At 33.4% G+C, this 19,585-nt stretch overlaps 1 protein-coding gene across 1 annotated transcript; it reads right to left on the reverse strand.

Moving 5' to 3' along the window:
• Window positions 1-5,765: 5,765 nt before the first annotated feature.
• LOC100807370 (protein CELLULOSE SYNTHASE INTERACTIVE 1) lies at window positions 5,766-16,810 on the reverse strand. The gene is made up of 7 exons (XM_003524229.5): window positions 16,274-16,810; window positions 15,291-15,364; window positions 11,967-15,024; window positions 8,687-11,231; window positions 7,242-7,696; window positions 6,420-6,536; window positions 5,766-6,133 (listed from the first exon to the last, which is right to left on the reverse strand). The coding sequence occupies exons 1-7, from the start codon at window positions 16,337-16,339 to the stop codon at window positions 5,993-5,995; spliced, it is 6,456 nt and encodes a 2,151-aa protein (XP_003524277.1). The 5' UTR covers window positions 16,340-16,810; the 3' UTR covers window positions 5,766-5,992.
• Between the last annotated feature and the right edge of the window lie 2,775 nt (window positions 16,811-19,585).

Consider the following 19,585-nt stretch of genomic DNA (forward strand, 5'->3'; position numbering starts at 1 on the left):
CAATTGAAGACAAATTTTATAAGATTTATAATAATTTATACATTTTATTTAACTAAACTAAATCTCCTTGGTGAGGAATGGGTAATTTGCACAAAGTCATAAGTTTTATTCATTCTAATCTTATTATAGTTATTGTATAAAAATATAATTAATTATTTAAATTAGGGGGAGAAATTCAATAGAACTAATAAATTAAAGGGGTAAAATGTAATTTATCCTAAATTTAAGTTTTTTAAATAAAAAAATAGCATAAAACCTTTTTATTTTCTTTTCTAGTTTCAATAATTGGTTTTCATATATAGAACTATCTAATACTGTTGCCCTTTCATTTATTTATTCATGTCGCTGGACTCATAGCAAGTCCTGATGCCTGTCTCTTAAAACTTTCGAACACACAAGAAACATGATAACAAATGCATAAATAGGACATAATAAATGTAAGCATGTCGTTTTCTCTGTTTGGTTTTGTCCTCTTACAGCTATTATGGCCTCTATGCGTAGATATCCATTTGAATGGATGTGATTTAACAAAGCCCCATTCTTTTTACCAACCCCATGAACATACCTTTCCACTCAATCATACACTCCCATGCATATATTATTACAGTGATAGACTCTAGTATATGACTGGTCACCTAGTCTATTATTTGATGGATCAATATCCCTAAAATAACCATTTCTTCGAAAGTGTATGCACTAATTAAATTGTTGCCTCCACCTAAAAGATAGATACTACATATGGACAAAGCCATCAATGTCACCTATTTGGAGGTTAGAGTTAATACTAATGAAATGCAATCGAATTAACGGTGAGTGTTAACTCTAGTTTTGTTTTAAACAAATCAATTGGAGCATAACATGTAGGTAAGTAGGATCATGCGTCATCCTTATTATTCTTTCTCCAAATTAAATGGCTCCTAGTATGAGAGGATTAAGACTTTGGTGGAGAATTGAATGGAATGTTGTAGGTTTAAGTTGTGAAATCTCGGCTTTTTTTTATCATTAGGGTATAATTTTTTTCAGCTTTTTTATATGGGTGTTTTAAAATTATTTTTAAAAAGCAACAAGTCGTAACATAATAGGTATTACAATTTTTAAATTAGAAATAATAACATCTGTTACGATTTATTATTATTATTTTTTTAATTAAAGTCGTAAAATTATTTATAATTTCAATATATTTTTTTATTTATCACTTCAAAATCGTTAATTTTTTTTAATTTTATGGCTTCTAAGTCATAGTATTTATTTTAGTGTCTTAGGATTTTTTATTTACTTGCATTTTTTTGTTTTATTTTCAATTTTTAAAAAAATTGTAATTAAATTTTTTTATTTAATTATTAAATAAATATTTTTAATTTTACTTGTTATTCGTTTTATTTAATATCTTGTATATATTTTTTTATATGATTTTATTTAATATGTTATATATTTTTTAAATATTTTATATAATTTTTTATCTAAAACATTTTGTATATTTAAAATTTAGATAATTTTATATATTTTAATATTTTGTATATTTGGCGTAATTGTAATAAATATACATACAAACAAACAAGTAGACGACTAATATAATTTTTAGTTTTTATGTTTTCTTTAAGTTGTATTATTCATTTTATATTAATTATTTTGTTGTTTTTAATTTAACAACTATTTTTATCACTAAATTATTAGATGTTGTTAATAGTAAATTCTTTTATAGAAAATAAATAATATTATTTCATAAATTATAATTTAATATTAGTAACAAAATATTTTAATATTTATTTTAAAATTTTACTTTTCTAAAATTTAAGTATTTAAAATAAAACAAATATTCAAAAAATATTAAATATCATTATGTTATTTTATTATTTCATTTAAAAAACAAATAAAATTCATTAGCATTATTAAAAAAATTATATGAATTTTAAATATATTAAATAAAACTAAAAAATACAATTTTAGTTACAAATAAAATTATGTTATTTTATTATTTCATTTTATTTTAGTTACTAAAAAACAAATAAAATTCATTAGCATTTATTTTAGTTACTAAAAAACAAATATTCAAAAAAATATTAAATATCATTATGTTATTTTATTATTTCATTTTTAAAACAAATAAAATTCATTAGCATAATAATTAAATAAATAAAATTTAGTTACAATTTTTTTAAAAAAATTAAAAACAAAACAAAAAAATACAAGTAAATAAAAAAAATCCTAAAACAGTAAAAAAAAATACTACAACTTCATAGTCGGACCATAAAAAAAATAAAAAATAAAAAACTTATAACTTTTTGAAGTTGTTAAATTTAAAAAAAAAACATAACAACTTTCAAGTTGTAAATAAAAGAAATACAGTGTTAAATAATTTTATGAATTTAATTAAAAAAATAATAACTCATAATAAATATTACGACTTATGAGTTAGAAGTGATAATATCTATAAAATTTATCCCTTCTGAAAAATAATTTCAAAAACACTTCATATGAAAAAAGCAGAAAAAAAAATGGTACCCGAATGATAAAAAAAATCTGAAATTAGCAAACCAACATCATAGTTAAACAATGTAAATTATTATAAACTTTTTAATATATTTCAATTTCTATTAGAACAAGTATCCTTGAAGCCTTCTGGCATATATAATTAGAGTGAATATCCATGAAAATCAATCATAGTTCTAAACAAAAAGATACTGAGTAACAAAAGGAAAAAATCATTATTTTTTGTGTGTACAAAAGTCTGATTGAGGTTAGATTATAACCTCATCATTCATCATTTGATAAAAAGGTAAAATAATATTTTATAGTTTCAAAAGTTAGACTAATTATATTTATAATTTCAAGCACTGTCTTTCCTTTTCTCTTAAACATAAAGAGTGGGGTGGTAGGGGGAAACCGTGGTTTCGGTGCTAGATAAACAATCTCTGCTTTTTTTTTTTTCTTTAAATCCCTTCATGTTTGAATTAGCTTTGATTAGTCGATTAGCTTTTTTTTTTTTTTTTTGTTTTCCTTTTAACGAAAGCTAACGTAACAACAACTTCCATTGCTGATGTTTTTTCTAAAAGGATCCAAATGAAGCAATTAATTGAATAATTTAAACAAGGAAAATCATACACATACATCTTTCTATTTTAAACATTTTATAACATCTTTCCTTTTTTTATTTTTCATTTTCTATCACATCATAAATCATATTATATCTATAATATTTTTCTTTTTTTCAAATCTCTCTCAATATATAAGATAGTGTTCGTGAAACATTTTTTCTTTAATCAAACTGCATGAGAACCTTTTCACTTCAAAGCAACACTGAACATAAAGCTCTCACTTTTGGGAAAAGTAGATGCAAAGAGAAAGGCAAACAAAAAACATAAATAAAAACTAAACCAATGAACTCACAACATAGAGTAGCTAGGTCGGAACTCAGAAGAGAAACATGTATCATAATACCAAAATATCAACGCAATCTTTTAATTAGTTGCGGAAATATAAAACATTAGCCACGAGCTAGAGGTGGATTAACTGTGACTTACGCTAAAGCATTTAGAGATACTATATGTGATTTTGAAATGATAATAACAAACACAGATGTCAACTTTGATGTCCCTCATGGGCATGTTTTAGGTGGGAGCATGAACCGTTCAAATTAACCTCAAGCACAACATTAATAACAAATTAAACTTTATTATTATTATGTAGAGTGATAATGATAATGTGAAGAGAGAGAGAAAACTATAGTTTTGTAAAGATTAGACCAATTATAAGTTCTTATTGGGGTCTCTAATATTGATGGTGATTTTCTCCTTAAACACAAAAGAACCTTTGGAATGCAGTGCCTGGAATGGCATATTGACATTGGGGATAGGAATTAGCAATTACTTGTTCATGTTCTGCTTTAAGAAAATTAATTGTTTGTCCTCTGGCTCATGACATACACATGGAGTTCTATCTTTTGGATGCTCATGTTTGAACTTTGAAGGAAGCAGGAAGTGTACTAACAAGGGAAAGCTGCATCAAGCTTTCTGTGTGTTTTTTTTTCTTCTTTTTGGATTCTATATTCTTATTATAAGAAAAAGGAACTACTTTAGGAAATGGGGATGGAAGGTGCAGCTAAAGGCCGCATCAAGCTTTCTGTGTTTTCTCTTCCCATTCCCTTCCCAAAACGATCACTTACACACTTGTTTATAAAAATTTAAGTTTGAACGTCTTTTTTTTTATTATTCTTTTCTCAACTTAGTGTGTTAAATTAGGATAAAGTATAGGGTAAAAAAGTATTGAAATGTATGTTTTTCTTCTTCATTATACTGTACTCTATTCTTCTCAGCTTTGGTAAGTATCATGTTCCATTAGAATGAGGCCTCGTCCAGGTTCAATAAGATCAACTCTTTTTCATAATTATATTTTTTTTACTAAAATCATTCCAATTTTTTTTTCTTTCACTTTTTTCCCCTAAACTAACACATCCTAACAATGTAAAAGTTTCTTTTACACCATTACGATATTCTCTAATCTGGATAGCTATATGTGATGATATTCTCAATTTTTGTAATAATTAATTTTTAAATCATATACAAGATGACAGTTAATAGACAGTGTAAAAATATTTATACTAGTATTTATCAAACTTAAATTCTAAAATATATGTATATAAAATGATAAAAACAAATATATGTAAAATAATTATACGCAACATGATTTGATATTAAAATCATAGAACCGTAATTTATTCCATCCTTTCTGTCTTTTAAAGGTCAGAACTCAGAATGAGTAATAACACCTTAGCAGGGGCATCTTCAGTGAAAAATGGAATAATACAAGTCAACATCACATACATATCTGAAACGTGTGTGAATAGTGTCCTCAATCTCAGGTCATCATCACATTGTGCAACGCATTCAAGTTGGTTCAATGGTTATTTTTTCCCTCTTAAATGTTGTAAACCAGTTATTCAATGAATCATTTTGTCATGTAAGAAACAAAATAAAATACACGTAAAGTTCAGCTGGCACGCAATATTAAACAGAATTAGGTGAGAGTATAACGCAATGCAATATTCATGGATTCGCTATTTGGTCCACATGACATAACCTCACAATCGGGTTTTCCTTTTTAGGACCATTCGGCTTTGCCCTCCATGATACACATAATGCACTTCTCAATTTGTCACATTTCATGCTTTTGTCAAACACACAACATGGCTCCACGGCCCACATTAGGATTCATTTGATGCATCATATGATATCATATACTATAATACAATAATAATATTAAAAAAATGTCATTCTAGCAGTGTTTTTCTCGCACAAATATGTCATATCATGTATATGGTATACATATCTTGAAGCTGATGATGCAAGCTATTTGCTGCCTTGGAGTTATGAGTGGAAAGAAAGTTTATGCTACGTTAATTCTCTAGTCGAAATAATGTATACTGTATACCATACAAATACAACTGTAAGAAGAATAAATTTTGAGCACATTTAAAATGGATACTCAAGATTAACTTGGTTCTACCTCTTGCTTAGTATAATGCATGCTTATATGTACATGTGTGAAAACAAAGTAGAGTAAAACTAAAACATCAAGCAGTCAAAAGTAAAGGTAAGCACAAGCTCCGTTACGGATGATTACCAAGTTGATCCACACTCCAAGTACGACAATCTTTGTCACTGTTATTTTACGTTCAATTTAGTGTCAAATAATTATACTAAGACGTACTTATGCAAGCCCCAAAGCAAAAATGATAAAAAAAAACACACTCGCTATATCACTTTAAATTGACAACACGCAAAGAATCATACAAGAAACTCGAAGCTGGCCTGATCTTCGTGCTCCTAGTGTTTATCCTAGGAATGAAAGATCAAGTTACAAAAGAATAATATGACAAAAGAATCTGTTTTGACCAAAAATAAACAACAGCTATATACACGTGGTGTAATATAAAAAATCCAAAAATTTCTTTCCAGCTTGATCTTTAATGTTCCAATTTGAAAGCTGGATGGTATCATTTGTTAGACCACTGAAATTCTATTTCTAGATTCCGCGGGGGGCCACTTTTACTTTGAGGCAACAAAGCATACTCTCCAGCTACTGATCCAAGCATTACCACTCGATCAATCTGGATTGTAACTTTCCCAAATTTACTCTGTCATAAAAAATCACAGAAGAGGGGTCAAGTGGAAGTGTAAAAACAAAGACAAAATGCACACAAGTGTTCTTAAAACACTGATTAAGAAAACAAAGATAAAAGATATTTAATAAAATTATATTTATTATATTTAATTATCTGTTTTAAAGTAATTAAAATATTCAATTAAACCGGTTAAATGTTTCTTAATTAGTGCCCTTAAGACACTCCTTAATGAAGCATAGAAACAAAATATTTGAAGATGAATACACTGCCTTTATAGTCCATGATTTTGCACATTTACCTTTCCCACTTTGCTCTTATTTTTGCAAGAAATATGAAGCTTCTGGCCTTTTGGAGGACTCTCAAAGGTCCATGAAAAGCTCTCACCCCATTCTGGATTAGGGCCAGTTGAAACCACCTGATCAGCACATCATCATAAAGGATATTAGTAATTTAGTATATTCACTTTTTCTGGAAAAGAGTATACAGCATGCAACATGTAATAATAAAAAATAAAGCTCCATAAAAAAAATCCTCAATTTTTTTATACATTCAGCAGAAAACACAATGTTCTTTGCCTTTATGATATTCAACAAGATTCAAACTCTTGCATGTACATTTTGAAACTCAAGGTCAAGATACAACTTGCAAGTGGCATTAGAGAGGATTCCCAAGAGTAAGGGACCAGAAAAATTGCAAACCAACAATTAAGACAAACCTATCCTAAAGGGGCAGAAAAAAAATGATTTGGGTTAAGTAAATAGATTATTCTACCAATACATATGTAGCAAAACCTCAGCAGAATAGGTAGATCCTTAGATGATCAACTGAAATTCTTTCTAAGAAACAGCTCTAAAAATGCCTATCCTAATCGAGTATTTTTGGAATTGGCATGATTTTCATTGAGAAAAGGCAGATGATATTAAGTCATTCAAGAAACAGCATTCATGGTTAAATTTGTAGATGACTGACATGGAGAGACAAAACCCAAATTTAGTTTTACACCCATATCACTGGATCCTAGTGCATACACCGAAAAAGCAAGTAGCCTCTTCCCCATAACAACACACAAATGATTCAAAGCTAATAGAAAAGTACGAAACCATAAATGTAAAATAATGACCTGGGTTTGCCTTGGTGGAGTGTTGCCAAGTGTAAGCTTGCAGTAAACACTAGGGTTTCCAACAGACTGTTTCATATTGTTACCACGCTTGATGATCACCACCAATGTCCCTGGTAAACACTGCAATAAAAATTCTGCTTTCTCCTGAAACCGAGGCGGCCCAGACTGGATTAAGTACTGCAGCAATGGAATAGCATCTGCAGCTGCAATTGACTGAGCTCTAGAAACTTCAACTGGGCATGCTGACCAAGCTTGTCTGAGCAGGAAAAGTGCATCCAATGCAGCTTCCTGACAAGCCTCTGAACCTGTCTTTAAGGCTGTAACCAGATGGGGAATGCTAAGCGTTGCTGGTTCAGTTGCTCTAAGTCTTGGGAAGTTGGTAAATAGAGAATTTAAGGCTTTCAGATACTCATCATTCACAGTTCCAGAAGCCCATAAATCTTTCTCAATAGCAGCTATAAGAGCAAAAACCTTGTTAGAAATATAAAGTGGGAAGGGGGAGATGTGTTTCTGCTTAAATGAATCACCATTGTTCATCAATCAATTCTGTGAAAAAACTGCAACTTTATACATGTAAATTAGGCTTTGAAGTACAATCTGTAATTGTTCATGTTACATTAATTGAATACTTAAAAAGCAATAAGTGTCTATTTTTGCTGCAAGAGGCTATATAAGCACAACTGCAGTCTTGATGTTTAAATAATGTAATAATAGATTGAAGTTCACAGGACACAGGTTCTATAATTTATGTTTCCTTCCATAAATTTTAGGTGCACAATCAATTCAAAATTAGCTCTTCTATTAATCAAAAGATTTGTTCTTCATATGTAATGTTATTTGATATACTTCTCCTTTTTAGCAATCAAGTTATGCCTTGGCTTATGATAGCAAGGCAAAAATCATTTACCATGTTCAATGCATCATAACATCAAAAAGATCATTTTAGGTCAATTTGTTCAACAAAAGTAGAAGTGTATTCCCTAATTTAGTGTATTTTAAACTTTCCCAAAATGTTTCTTTATCGCCAAATGTTAGTTGTTAATTGTTAGTGGGGGGATTCGAACCCACGACCTCCAACTCCAAGCCAACCTTATAACTCCAACTTTCCCAAAATGTTCAATATTTATGTTTTTACTATAACTAAACCAACATAAAATTATCATCAGAAATGCACACAAAGACTCACCACTTATATTCACTCCTACTGTTAAAGAACTAAGTGTTACTATTATTTAAATATCTGTTTTGTTCAGTTTCTAAAACTTCCGTTATTCCAATAAAATCGGGTTTTTTCTTTACACCAGTACCAAGGCTGCCTCGTCTAGAAAGTTAAATGAGGGCATGTTATTATGCATCTTTTTGTAGGAATTTAGAAGGGAAAAAAGTATTAAGGGGCTCAATCAGCCAAGCAGTAAAAACTGCAAGATTAGCAAAGAAAAACTCACCAGTAATTGCTCTGACTGTTTCACTAGAAGCATACTCTTGAATAGTATTATTTGAGAAGAGAAGTTTAACAAACATTGCCGCCTGAATTGATGTTTCTGGATCACTTGAACCTATCAGATCCAATACAACCTGAACACCACCAGCCTCTGCAACTGCTCTCCTATTTGATCGACTGTACATCACAAGATTCTGCAAAGCACATATGGCTACGACTTTCATTTCTTCTGTTGGTTGCTCTTCAAGCACATTCACTAAAGCACGACAAGCTGAAACTGCATCACTTGTTCGAGCAAGAGCCTCATTCTGAAACAGATCCCCAAGAGCCAAAGTTGCCAACAACCTTGCCTGCTGTGCTTGAGTTTGTGGGTCCAAAAGATACTGGGATAATGGTACGATAGCTGATTTTGTTACTTTCGTTTCTCGAATCTTCACATTGTTCAGCAATACTTCTAAAAGTCTTGCAGCAGTTTCCTCACACTGATGAGATCGTAGGAGCTCCAAGAGAGCCTCTATAGCACCACTTTCAGCCATAGCTTCTGCACTAGTTCCGTCATCATTTTCCAACACTAAAAGAGCATTTAAAGCACCAACAACTGTGCTCTCTGAGCCTGATCGAAGCAACCTTACCAGTACAGCAATAGGAACTTCCAAGTAGAATTCAGAGCTAAACTGCAGAATACTTGACAAAACCGAGGCAGCAGATTCCCATAAAGCATGAGGAAGGGAAGGGTCAGCTTGCAATATAACTTTGGAAATTTCAATAACACCACCCTCTTTAGCAATTTCATTAGGCCATGTTAGTGCAATACTAACTAGGGCTTTTACAGCTCTCTGCTGCAATATGTGTATACCAGAACCAAGAACTCGAATGAGAGGGCCAATTGCTTGCTGTGTCACTGGATCCTTCTGAAGGCGCTCTTCTACAAGTAGATGTGAAAGAAGCTCAGCAGCCAACTGTTGTACTGCTGAAATTGGAGAATCAAGCAAATGGATAAGTGGTTCAATAACTTGGCGAGAAGTCAATGAATGGTCAGCGCGGCACTGTGGATGTTCTAAGATATTAACCAAAACCTGCAATGCACTGTGCTGTCCATCAGGCCCAAATTCCTGTCTTGTCAACAACAAAAACAATGGTTCAACCACTTTAGCAGCAGATGATCCTTTAGCTATGCTAGCATTATTGGTCAATATACGCAACAATTCAGCAAAAGCTGCACATAGATAATCAGGTGCTTCATGTAAGATGTCAAGTACGCTTTCAATAACTCCAGCTTTCACCATTTCCATTTTACATGCAGGCCTGTCTTTTCCTAACTTGACCAGAGCCCTGGAAATAGCCTCATGAAGTATATAGTTCCTACCAGACAGTAGACCAACAAGAGGAACAACTGCACCATGTGCAGCAACTAATTCAGCCAATTGCTCATCATCAACAAGCCTATCCAATGCCCGGACAACTGAAAGCTGAGCAGGACTGAGCTCAGTTACAAGGAGAGAGACAAGTGGTTCAACACAGCATGCAGCAGCTGCTGTGGACCGAATCCTAGTATTTCCAAAAAGAGCACAACATAATTCGGCAGCATCCCCTTTCAAGTCCATTGAACAATTTGATGAAATGATCCTACAAAGAACTTCCACTGCATTCATCTCAACATCAGCAACAGCAAGTGCTCTTGATGGATTTTCACTCAGTAACCCAACCAATGCAGCAATGGCAGCATGCTGCTCCTTTTCTGAACCTGTACTGAGAATCTCCACCAACGGTTGAACAGCTTGCCGAGCAATCTCTGCATTTCTAATGTGGTCAGCAGAAAACAAACTTTCCAAGGCTTTTGCAGCACTATACCTTGCACCTCTTCCCCCTAAACGTAGAACAGCTACAAGTTGAGCAACAGCACCATATGCTGATTCATGTTTTCGTATTTCAGCACTGCTAAACAGAATTCCTAGCAGATCTGTAGCAGCTTCTTCAGTTGCATCTTGTGGACTCAGTGAAAGATACTTCGTAAGTGCCTCTAAGGCCCCAGACTCCACCATTACACTCATATTTGAAGGACAATCTTTACCAAGCTGAGTCAAAAGCCCAAGTGCCAAAAATGGTGCTCCTGGACGATCTGGAATTGGTTTGAGCAGATCAACTAGGGCAGGTATTGCCTTCCGAGAAGTGGCTCCCCCTCTTATATCATCAACTCTAAATAACCTCTCAAGAGCCACTTGATCAGGATAACGTACCAAAGAAAATTCCTCTGATAATTCCAGAAGATCCTGTATATCAGTATCAGCACAGCCAAGCAAAGAGATAAGTCCACCTGCTGCCCCAGAATTTGCCACTGACAAAAGTGTTCCCCTGCTACCATTACAGACAAGGCTAGCTATTGATTGTGCAGCAAAATATTTGTTTGCTGATTCCTCTGACTTCAATAAACTGGTAAGTGCTGGTACAGATTTTATGGTTGGATGTGCCCGTATGATATCTCTATTTTGAAATAATATTGCCAACAACAAAGCATGAATCCACATGCTGCTATCTTCGTTGTAGTCAATCTGCATGTTCACCATAAGGGAGCTAACAGGGTTTATATACAGAAATAATTGTCATATAGTAACATTGTTTCAGTTTTACAGCTAAGGATGCCTTAATGTGCAAAGAAGTAAACATTTACTAGAGAAAATTACAGTTTATCTACATGAATTTTGTCTAAATCAAGTTTAAAACATTAACTTCGCTTACGATTCTGAAACATGCAACCTTTCATCCCCACCCCCCTGAAATCCTAGAAGAAACATAAAACATCATAGTGGATAATAATATAATTAAAACTGACAACGGATAAGTCATTGGCCAAACTTGTGAGTTGTGATCATTGTGTTTGACAAAGATTCACCTGAAAGAGTACATAACCTATCCAAACACTTCATTTTCTATTTTTTACATAAAAAATTCATTGTCTTGAACAGATTTTAGTGTCTCTCCAACCATTATGTTTCAGAAGATAAATATCAAATACAACTTGTTAAATTCTGTACAAGTGAGAATTGAGAAAATGATCACATGAAATGTTTCTAGCAAGGGTATTAGGTGGGAGATTTTGAAAGTTTGCATCATTGCATGAATTGAAAGATTTTAATTTGGTGCACTAAAGTTGCTTTTGGATAAAACTTCAGAGGGAGGGGAGGCGGAGGGGTTAAAGCATGATTTTCGCTATTAAGTATTACCTATGATCAGAATCAAATAGACTAACTATTTCTTTGGATTTACTGAAAAAGGCACTTAAATACCTGAGAATATTGTGAGAAACAATTTGAGATCCTGTCAATGAGAACATCAATTGCTCCAGCCTCCATTATTGCAATTTTATTTTTTTCACCATGACAAGCAAGAATAGACAGTAACCATATCGCCAAGTCAGCACCACATATAATGCTGGTGCTAGTGTTGGATTCACAACCGTTGGCCTCTTCTCTTGTGTACCTGCATATGCTAATGAATTCCTTCTTGTCACCATCCAGGTAACCCAACGAAGGCTGTGCAGAAGTAAGCATATCAACAAGAGACCGAATAAGATTGGCACACAGGTTTGATGAATTGAGATCCTCCACCAGTCTCTGATGATTGGCTTTTGCAGTACAAATAAGAAGTGCTGCTCCCCCAATTTTGACCTTTACATTTGTGGAACTAATTATCCTTTTAGCTATTGAAGATATACATCCAGGTGCTGACACGATAGTATCGCCTAAAACAACAGGCTGATCCTTACATAATCGAGATAAAATCTCAATTGTTTTATCCTGCAGCATTGGCTCTGAATCAACAATGCACAAGACAATTGGGCTTATGCTTTTAGGGAATTCAGCCAAAACTGCACAAGCAGATTTAATATTTGCACTGGTCTCTTCTGACCTTGACAGGATGGCAAGTGCTTCTAGAGCTTCTGATGTGGCAACAGACCCATTAACAGCAGAATCTAAGAAAGAAACTAATGCAAGAACAGTTCCAGCACGATTCACACAATCAGTTACACCATAATCAACATCCTGAGAATGCAGGAGACGAGCAATTGCTGCTGCAGCATGGGTTTTTCCAGAAATTGTGCCTTCACATAATATTCTAGTAGCGGGTAAGATAACTTCTTCTGCAATAGCTTTCTCTGCAATCTCACTGTCCAAAATGAGGTTTGCCAGAGCACACATGGCCATCTCTGCAACTTCCAAAACTGAAGAGTTTGCTAGTGCAACTAGGGTTGATAATGTGTCTCTGGCAACAACAGCTACATCCCTGTTCTCTTTGATGGAAAGAAATATTGCAGCCAGGCAGTGTGAGGACTCAATCAGGATACTTTCAGATTCAGCATTAAGCAATTTCATGGCTGACAAAAGAATTTTAACCGCAATGCTACTTTCACGCACATCTTTCCTTGTTTCAAAAATTCCTGCCAGAGCTGATGCAGACTTTGCCTGAGTTTCTTCTTTGGTAGAGCTCAATAATATTATCATGGTATCAAATGCATCACTGGCAGCACTACCTTCACGTAAAATTTCACTAAGGGGAGCAACAGAAAGCATACTTCTCAAAGCATCCAAGACATAAACCTTAGAATCAGGAAGATCACTAGTCAATAACGCTGTAAGCTGACTAATGGTTGTAGTATCAGATTTATGTATTAAATGATTTAAAGTCTTTGCTGCAATATCCTTCCCATTTGGGCTTCCATTCTTCAATAGCCACAACAATGCAGGAACAGCATCAGCACTTTCAACGCAAGCACGTATATCTTCGCTATGATTGCACAGGTTCTTAAGGATTGTAGCTGAATCTTCCTTTGCTTTTGCAGATCCTGTCTCCAAAATTTGAACAAGTGGAGGTATGCCACCAGCAGCAGTAATTGCCCATTTACTTTCATCATTTTCATATGATAGAAGGCAAAGCAGGGCAACTGCACACTCTTGCTGCTGTTCTGATGAAAGCCCCAAAAGAGATATCAATAGCTGAACCCCTTCACGGCCCTGAAGTGCACGCCATAGACTTCCTTCACTTTTGCACAGTGTCAACAGAGCTTTTATAAGCTCGTCTTGAACTTCATTGGCGGCCATTGTTATCAAACCAACAAGCAGATGTTTTGCATCAGAATTTGCAAGTTTATTTGAAAGTATGGAATTTCCATACAAACTAGCAAGCGCTTCAATGGTTCGTTCCTGTACAAGGAAGGGCAAGCGAGGTTTAAATTGCTTGAGTAATGTCTGCTCGACAACCAAAGGATCTGATGCTCTGGTAGATTCTGCCTTGTTATCATATATCATGAGAGCTGATGCCAAAGCTCCTAATGTGTCCGCAATTTGGGTAGGTGAGGTGCATGATTCAAGACTTTGACCAAGGCTAGATATGACAAAAGACAAACCCCCAGAGATGTTTGCTAGAGCACACATAGCATTCTCCTGTAATGCTTGAGCACACTCACCCTGCATGTATTCTTTGGAAGGAGCTATGGTAGCATTGATCAAAGCAGGAATACCATTAGCATTGGCTATCTCTCGCCGTGCCTCTTTGCACTGGGCAGAAAGAGAATTCAGAGCACCAGCTGCTTCAGCTCTAACAGAGTCATCATTACCTGGGCCTAATAGGTTCAGAAGTTGCTTTGTCACCTCCGCTGTCAACACCTTTGAACAAACAGATGCATCCTCCATCATTACAGAAGCAAGTAAATTGCACACATTAGCTAAACTGCTAGGCTGTCCCATTGCCAGTAACTTCACTAATATGTCCACTCCTCCAGCTTGTATTGTTGCATTCCAGAATCCCTCGGTATTGCTGGAGAGATTTTTCAATGCACCAGTCAATAAACCTTCAACTACATTTCCTGCCTTCAGGCCAGTTTTCAGCTGCACCCAGAGCACTGGTACAACTCCTTCAGTCGAAAAAATTTTTGAACCAACATGATCTTTTACACCACCCTGAGAGACGGCATAAATAGTCTTTGCAGCAGCAATTTGGCCTTCAGTAGAACTGGACTTTAGTAGACCAAGCAATGGAGGAATGCTTCCTCCAAGCAAGACCTTCACCCTTAGCTCATTTTCTTTACAAAGGGAACCCAAGACAGTTGCTGCTTGTATCTTCACATTGAATGAACCGGACCGGAGAAGGGAAACAAGTACTGGAACTGCCTGAGAGTGAGATCCAACAGCACCAAAAGCATTTTCACGCAGATCTATAAGCTCCAATAACTGCCTTAAGGAATACTCTTTCTCCTGCACAGAAGATGAGCTCTGACGCAGCTGCTCAATGCATTGGGCAACACTAGCTAATGTCCCATCTGGATCCTCCATGCTGCTGTTACGCTCTCTGCAAAAGCAACCAGTAAAACATGTAAGAAACCAAAATTTTGTTCACAAATTTTTGAATGTCCATAGTCCATAAATCAAAGCATCAATTCACATGGTTCTTAGTTCATTCTCACAGGTTAGACTGTTAGCTTATTTGGCTGCAAGCAATTATTACAATCACTTATTCTTGTAGCATTGCAAGCAATTAATCAATAATTTTATCAGGTTGTACACTGTTCCTGTTGTGTGACAACTTTTTTAGGTGAGTTTTAAGCTGTAACCAACCTCAATCCCATTTTCATAACAGAATGTGGAGTTGGGGGCTCTGAATCTTGAGTCCTCCCGTCACCATTTCTTTCCTGCAATCAAAAGGGTGACAATGGGGAATGTTATATGGCAAGGTATGTAGCATATCTCTGAAAACATCAACTGAAACATTGGAAACAACAAAAACAAACACAAACAGAGGAATAGCATAAAGCCAGTGATGGATGGATAACTAAGTAATATGTCCTAAAAGAAAGAGGAGATGAAATGGGACATCAAGTTCAAATGAAAACATTCAGAGTACTAAACAAATAGATTTGTTGCTTTTGCTTTCACTACAGTTGATTTTTGATCCTTTAGTATTGCATCTCATCGAGCAAAACATAAGGGAAACCTGATGGGCAGTGAAAATAGTACAACAACTTAAGATATCGGCAAAGAACCACATATCTTAACAAAACTATGAACATTTCAGTAAAGTACACAAACAGGCCCGAACTATTTTATGAACCCCATCCTTTGTTTCCATTTTTTACCTACGCCCTGCATCCCACAAGATTTGTTGAACAGTTAATCATGCTACAATCATGAAACTGTACACACCTCAATATGTAGAACAGTCACAAACATGTTTCTACTTTCTTGGGGACAAATTAACATACGGATCACACATCAGCAAAAAAACAAAAAGGAAATCCTTAATATTTGCATAATTAAATCCCATAGTTCTTATAAACTTCCAATAATAAGTGATCCTCGATAATACTTCCTAGAATTGTCTGATATCCAGTACAGAAGTACAGAATGAGAGTAAAACATTGGCTCAACAGAGCAATGGGCAGAAAATACACAGATGCAACCAGATGGGAACAAGATCCATAAACTCCAACCCATGCAAACACTGACAACAACACTTTTGACCTTAACTAATAAAATAGTGAAGATATGAGTAATGGCACAAACAACAGAAAACAAAGATGAAACTGGAGTGAAGAAGGTACCAGATCATTTGCGGCAAGGGTGGTGCCATTGTTGGCAGAGAGTCTCCAAGCGAGTGAGGTGGCCATGGTGATGGTGGGTTCAGTTTAAGTTGAACCAAGTTCAGATCCGGAAGAGACAAAGCATCATTGATTCATTCAGATCCAATATAGTAGTAAGTAAGGTATGGGTGGAAGTGGAATATGGTTAAGCACAGTGAATGAAATTGAAGAATTCAGCAATGGTGTGAGAGGGAGTGAGTGGAATAGAAGAAGAAGAAGAAGGTGCACATCACATGCATCTATGTATGGGTTTCGTAGAAGATAAGACGACACAATTGGAAGAGGAACAAATGTAGTTGCTTGTACCTTTTTCTTTTTTTATTCTATTTTATTTTATTTTTTTACTTTTGATTGTGTCTTACGTTTTCAACTTTTCAATGTGATGGGAGAAGGATAGGAAGTTTTGTTGGCAAGATGGTTAGTTTGGGGAATTTTTTAGGATCTCGCCGTCACCGGAGCACCGACAGTGCCAAGTTCAGCCTCATAGCTGACAGCTAAGCGTCGGCTTCACACACTCCACGTGAGTCTAATTTTTTATATATAAATAATTATTTTTTATTTTTTTTACAATGATAAATCAAACATAAGTCTCATGCTCCACCACTAGCTCCATGAGTTAAAAAAAATTATCTAAATTTGTAAGTTTACTATTCATACAACAAAGATTTATAACAATTTCTGGGTTTTTTTTCTTTTGTCTCTTTTATCACACTTATATTTTCATTTCTTTGCTGTATATTTATTTTTTTACATTAAAATTGTATCAATCCAAATTATCAACAAAAATATTAAAATAATAAAATCTTTTTTCTATATAAATATTTGATAATAAAAAAAATGATTTTAATAATCATATATAAAAATAAAAAATACCTCAACTACAATATTCTTCATTCTTATAACATATGCATTAAATATATCTAAAAATTAGATTTTAGTATGATATCTAACCATTTGAAACATCTTATCGAATGTAAATAAAGTTAAATCTTGAATAGGATATTCGATTTCCTTAAAATATCTTCAATGTTTAAGGTTAAATCTTGATTATCGATTGACAATTATAATATTCAACTTCTTTGAAACATCTACATAAAATATATCAAAAAAACTTTAACTAGTCAACTGATGATTGGGTTTCTTTAAAATATTTGTATATGATGTATCTAATGTAGACCTAAACTAAGGTAAATAGACATATGTTATATAGTCAAATACAAAGTCAACAATTATTTGATACAAAAATTGGTATCGCTCTATACCCAAGAAGTGCAAATGTCAAATAAAGTCAAACGTTGTTTCAGAGCCCATGACAAACTATCACTATAAGTCAACGTGTTGCTAAAAATTGCATTCGAGGTCTCCTGCTCATCAAATGGGCAAGTGATTAGCATTGGAATATAATGTAACAACTCAACATTAACATAAATTTGGTCTTTTAAGTCTCATTTTCTATGTTTCGTGAGATTGAAATGTTGTGTGCTCTCTCAGTTTTAAGTCAAGTTATATGTTAGTTTATCACCAAATATTACACTCATTTTTTAATGTCTCTTGGTACCAAAGCAAATGGAATATCTACGGTGAACCTAACTTTAATTGTTCATCACATGGGTTTGAGTTTGAGTTGAGCTAAACATAATACTGTTACCAAGTCTAACCAGTCAATAAAATCTAACACAATTAGTTAAGCATAATAAATTCTCAAATGCTATCTTTGATTCCTACATGTTAAAAGAAGAAGAAAAAAAGTCTAACCAACCAGAAAGGGAAGACCATTAAAGAATTGTCTCAATTTTCAATCTCTTTTTTTTTCCTTGGTTATTCTCTTTTTAAGTGTGCTTAGTTTGTTGATTGAAATATAAATAGGTACATAATACATGTAATATTTTCTCTAATAAAAAATCGAATTACATTTTATGATTTTCGTAACTTACGGTAACAAAATACTAGTACAGAGTTTGATTTTGGTACCTACAAATACAATGAGAGCATTTTTATTTATTTATAAAAACGGTGTTATTATTAGCCACGAGAGAGAGAGAGAGACGCTATAGACCGAAAAACAAGCAAATTATAATAAGTTGAAAACTATATTATTATTACTATTTGTACAAGCTGGAATATCAAGTGGCAAGTTATGAGGTTAGATATAATTATGCAATCAAATCAAGTGGCAAGTAGGGAGTCATGTTAGTACGAGCTGCGCCCCGTAAGCATTTGCTGTTAATATCCCTCTTATGATTGGGACCCCCTACCATATCAAAACAATCTCATCACTTATTTTTTTTTATTTTCTTAAACTAATCTCATCTCAATATAGTACATTAGGTTTACAAATCAGATTGACGGATTCGAGACATATATTAAGTTTTTTTTTTCTTTTTTGGATTACATCTATTTTTTTCATCAAAAACAATCTTATTTAAATCAAATAAGATTATTATAAATTAATTTTAATTTTATTGTTTTATTTTAAATATATACATGTATTATATTTTAAAAATTTGTGTATTAATAATTGAATTTATTGACTTAATAAATGATATTTTATATACCGTAATATTATAATATATTTATTCCGAAGAAATAACAAAGCCAAGCATTTAGCTAATCCTTGGCAAAATAATTCTATACCTTCTTTCATTTCATTGATTACTTGATTGTTTTCGTCATAAGGATTATAGTTACATTATTATCTATTGTTACCATCATCATATCATATCGCCTACTATGACACCAAAGAGTTCTTGCAGCAATTTTTTTTTATAGAATTGGACTAACATTGCATATTGAAACTCACGCTCTTAACTGAAAGGATGGATTCATCATCACCTAAAAGCTATGACCTTAGGAAAAAAAACACTAGATAAGTAAGACCCCTTCCACTTAAATCATATACACAATCTAACCATAGTGTCATTACTCTGTCAAACTCTAATATTTGAGTGCTAGAGACTCTATCAGTATGCAAACTCTATATGGATATGGATGCAAAGAGTTGGGCACATCCGTAGGAGAACCTCATCAGAGGAGTTGTGCAACCATCCACCCTTAATTCATCTCAAAACAATATTAATATTATTTATTTTGAAATATATATTATAAAATGTATATTAATTAAAATTTTAAATTTTTTAATAAAGTTATGTATTATGTTAAAATTAATATATTATGGTAACAAATCAAATTTATATTTTTATATTAAAAAAAGAAAAACGAAGCAACCAATGTTAATATTCCACCTGTAATGTCAATGTGATTGACCAAGTGATT

This window comes from Glycine max, chromosome 5 (genome assembly GCF_000004515.6).
Source record: "Glycine max cultivar Williams 82 chromosome 5, Glycine_max_v4.0, whole genome shotgun sequence".
In the NCBI taxonomy this organism is placed as follows: Eukaryota; Viridiplantae; Streptophyta; class Magnoliopsida; order Fabales; family Fabaceae; genus Glycine; species Glycine max.

Coding starts and splice junctions, on each gene's coding strand:
- LOC100807370 (XM_003524229.5), bottom strand. CDS start 16,339: ATGGCCACCTCACTCGCTTGGAGACTCTCTGCCAACAATGGCACCACC. Junction 11,232..11,966: donor GTTTCTCACAATATTCTCAG/GTATTTAAGTGC, acceptor GTGAACATGCAG/ATTGACTACAACGAAGATAG. Junction 7,697..8,686: donor AACAGTCAGAGCAATTACTG/GTGAGTTTTTCT, acceptor TTGCTCTTATAG/CTGCTATTGAGAAAGATTTA.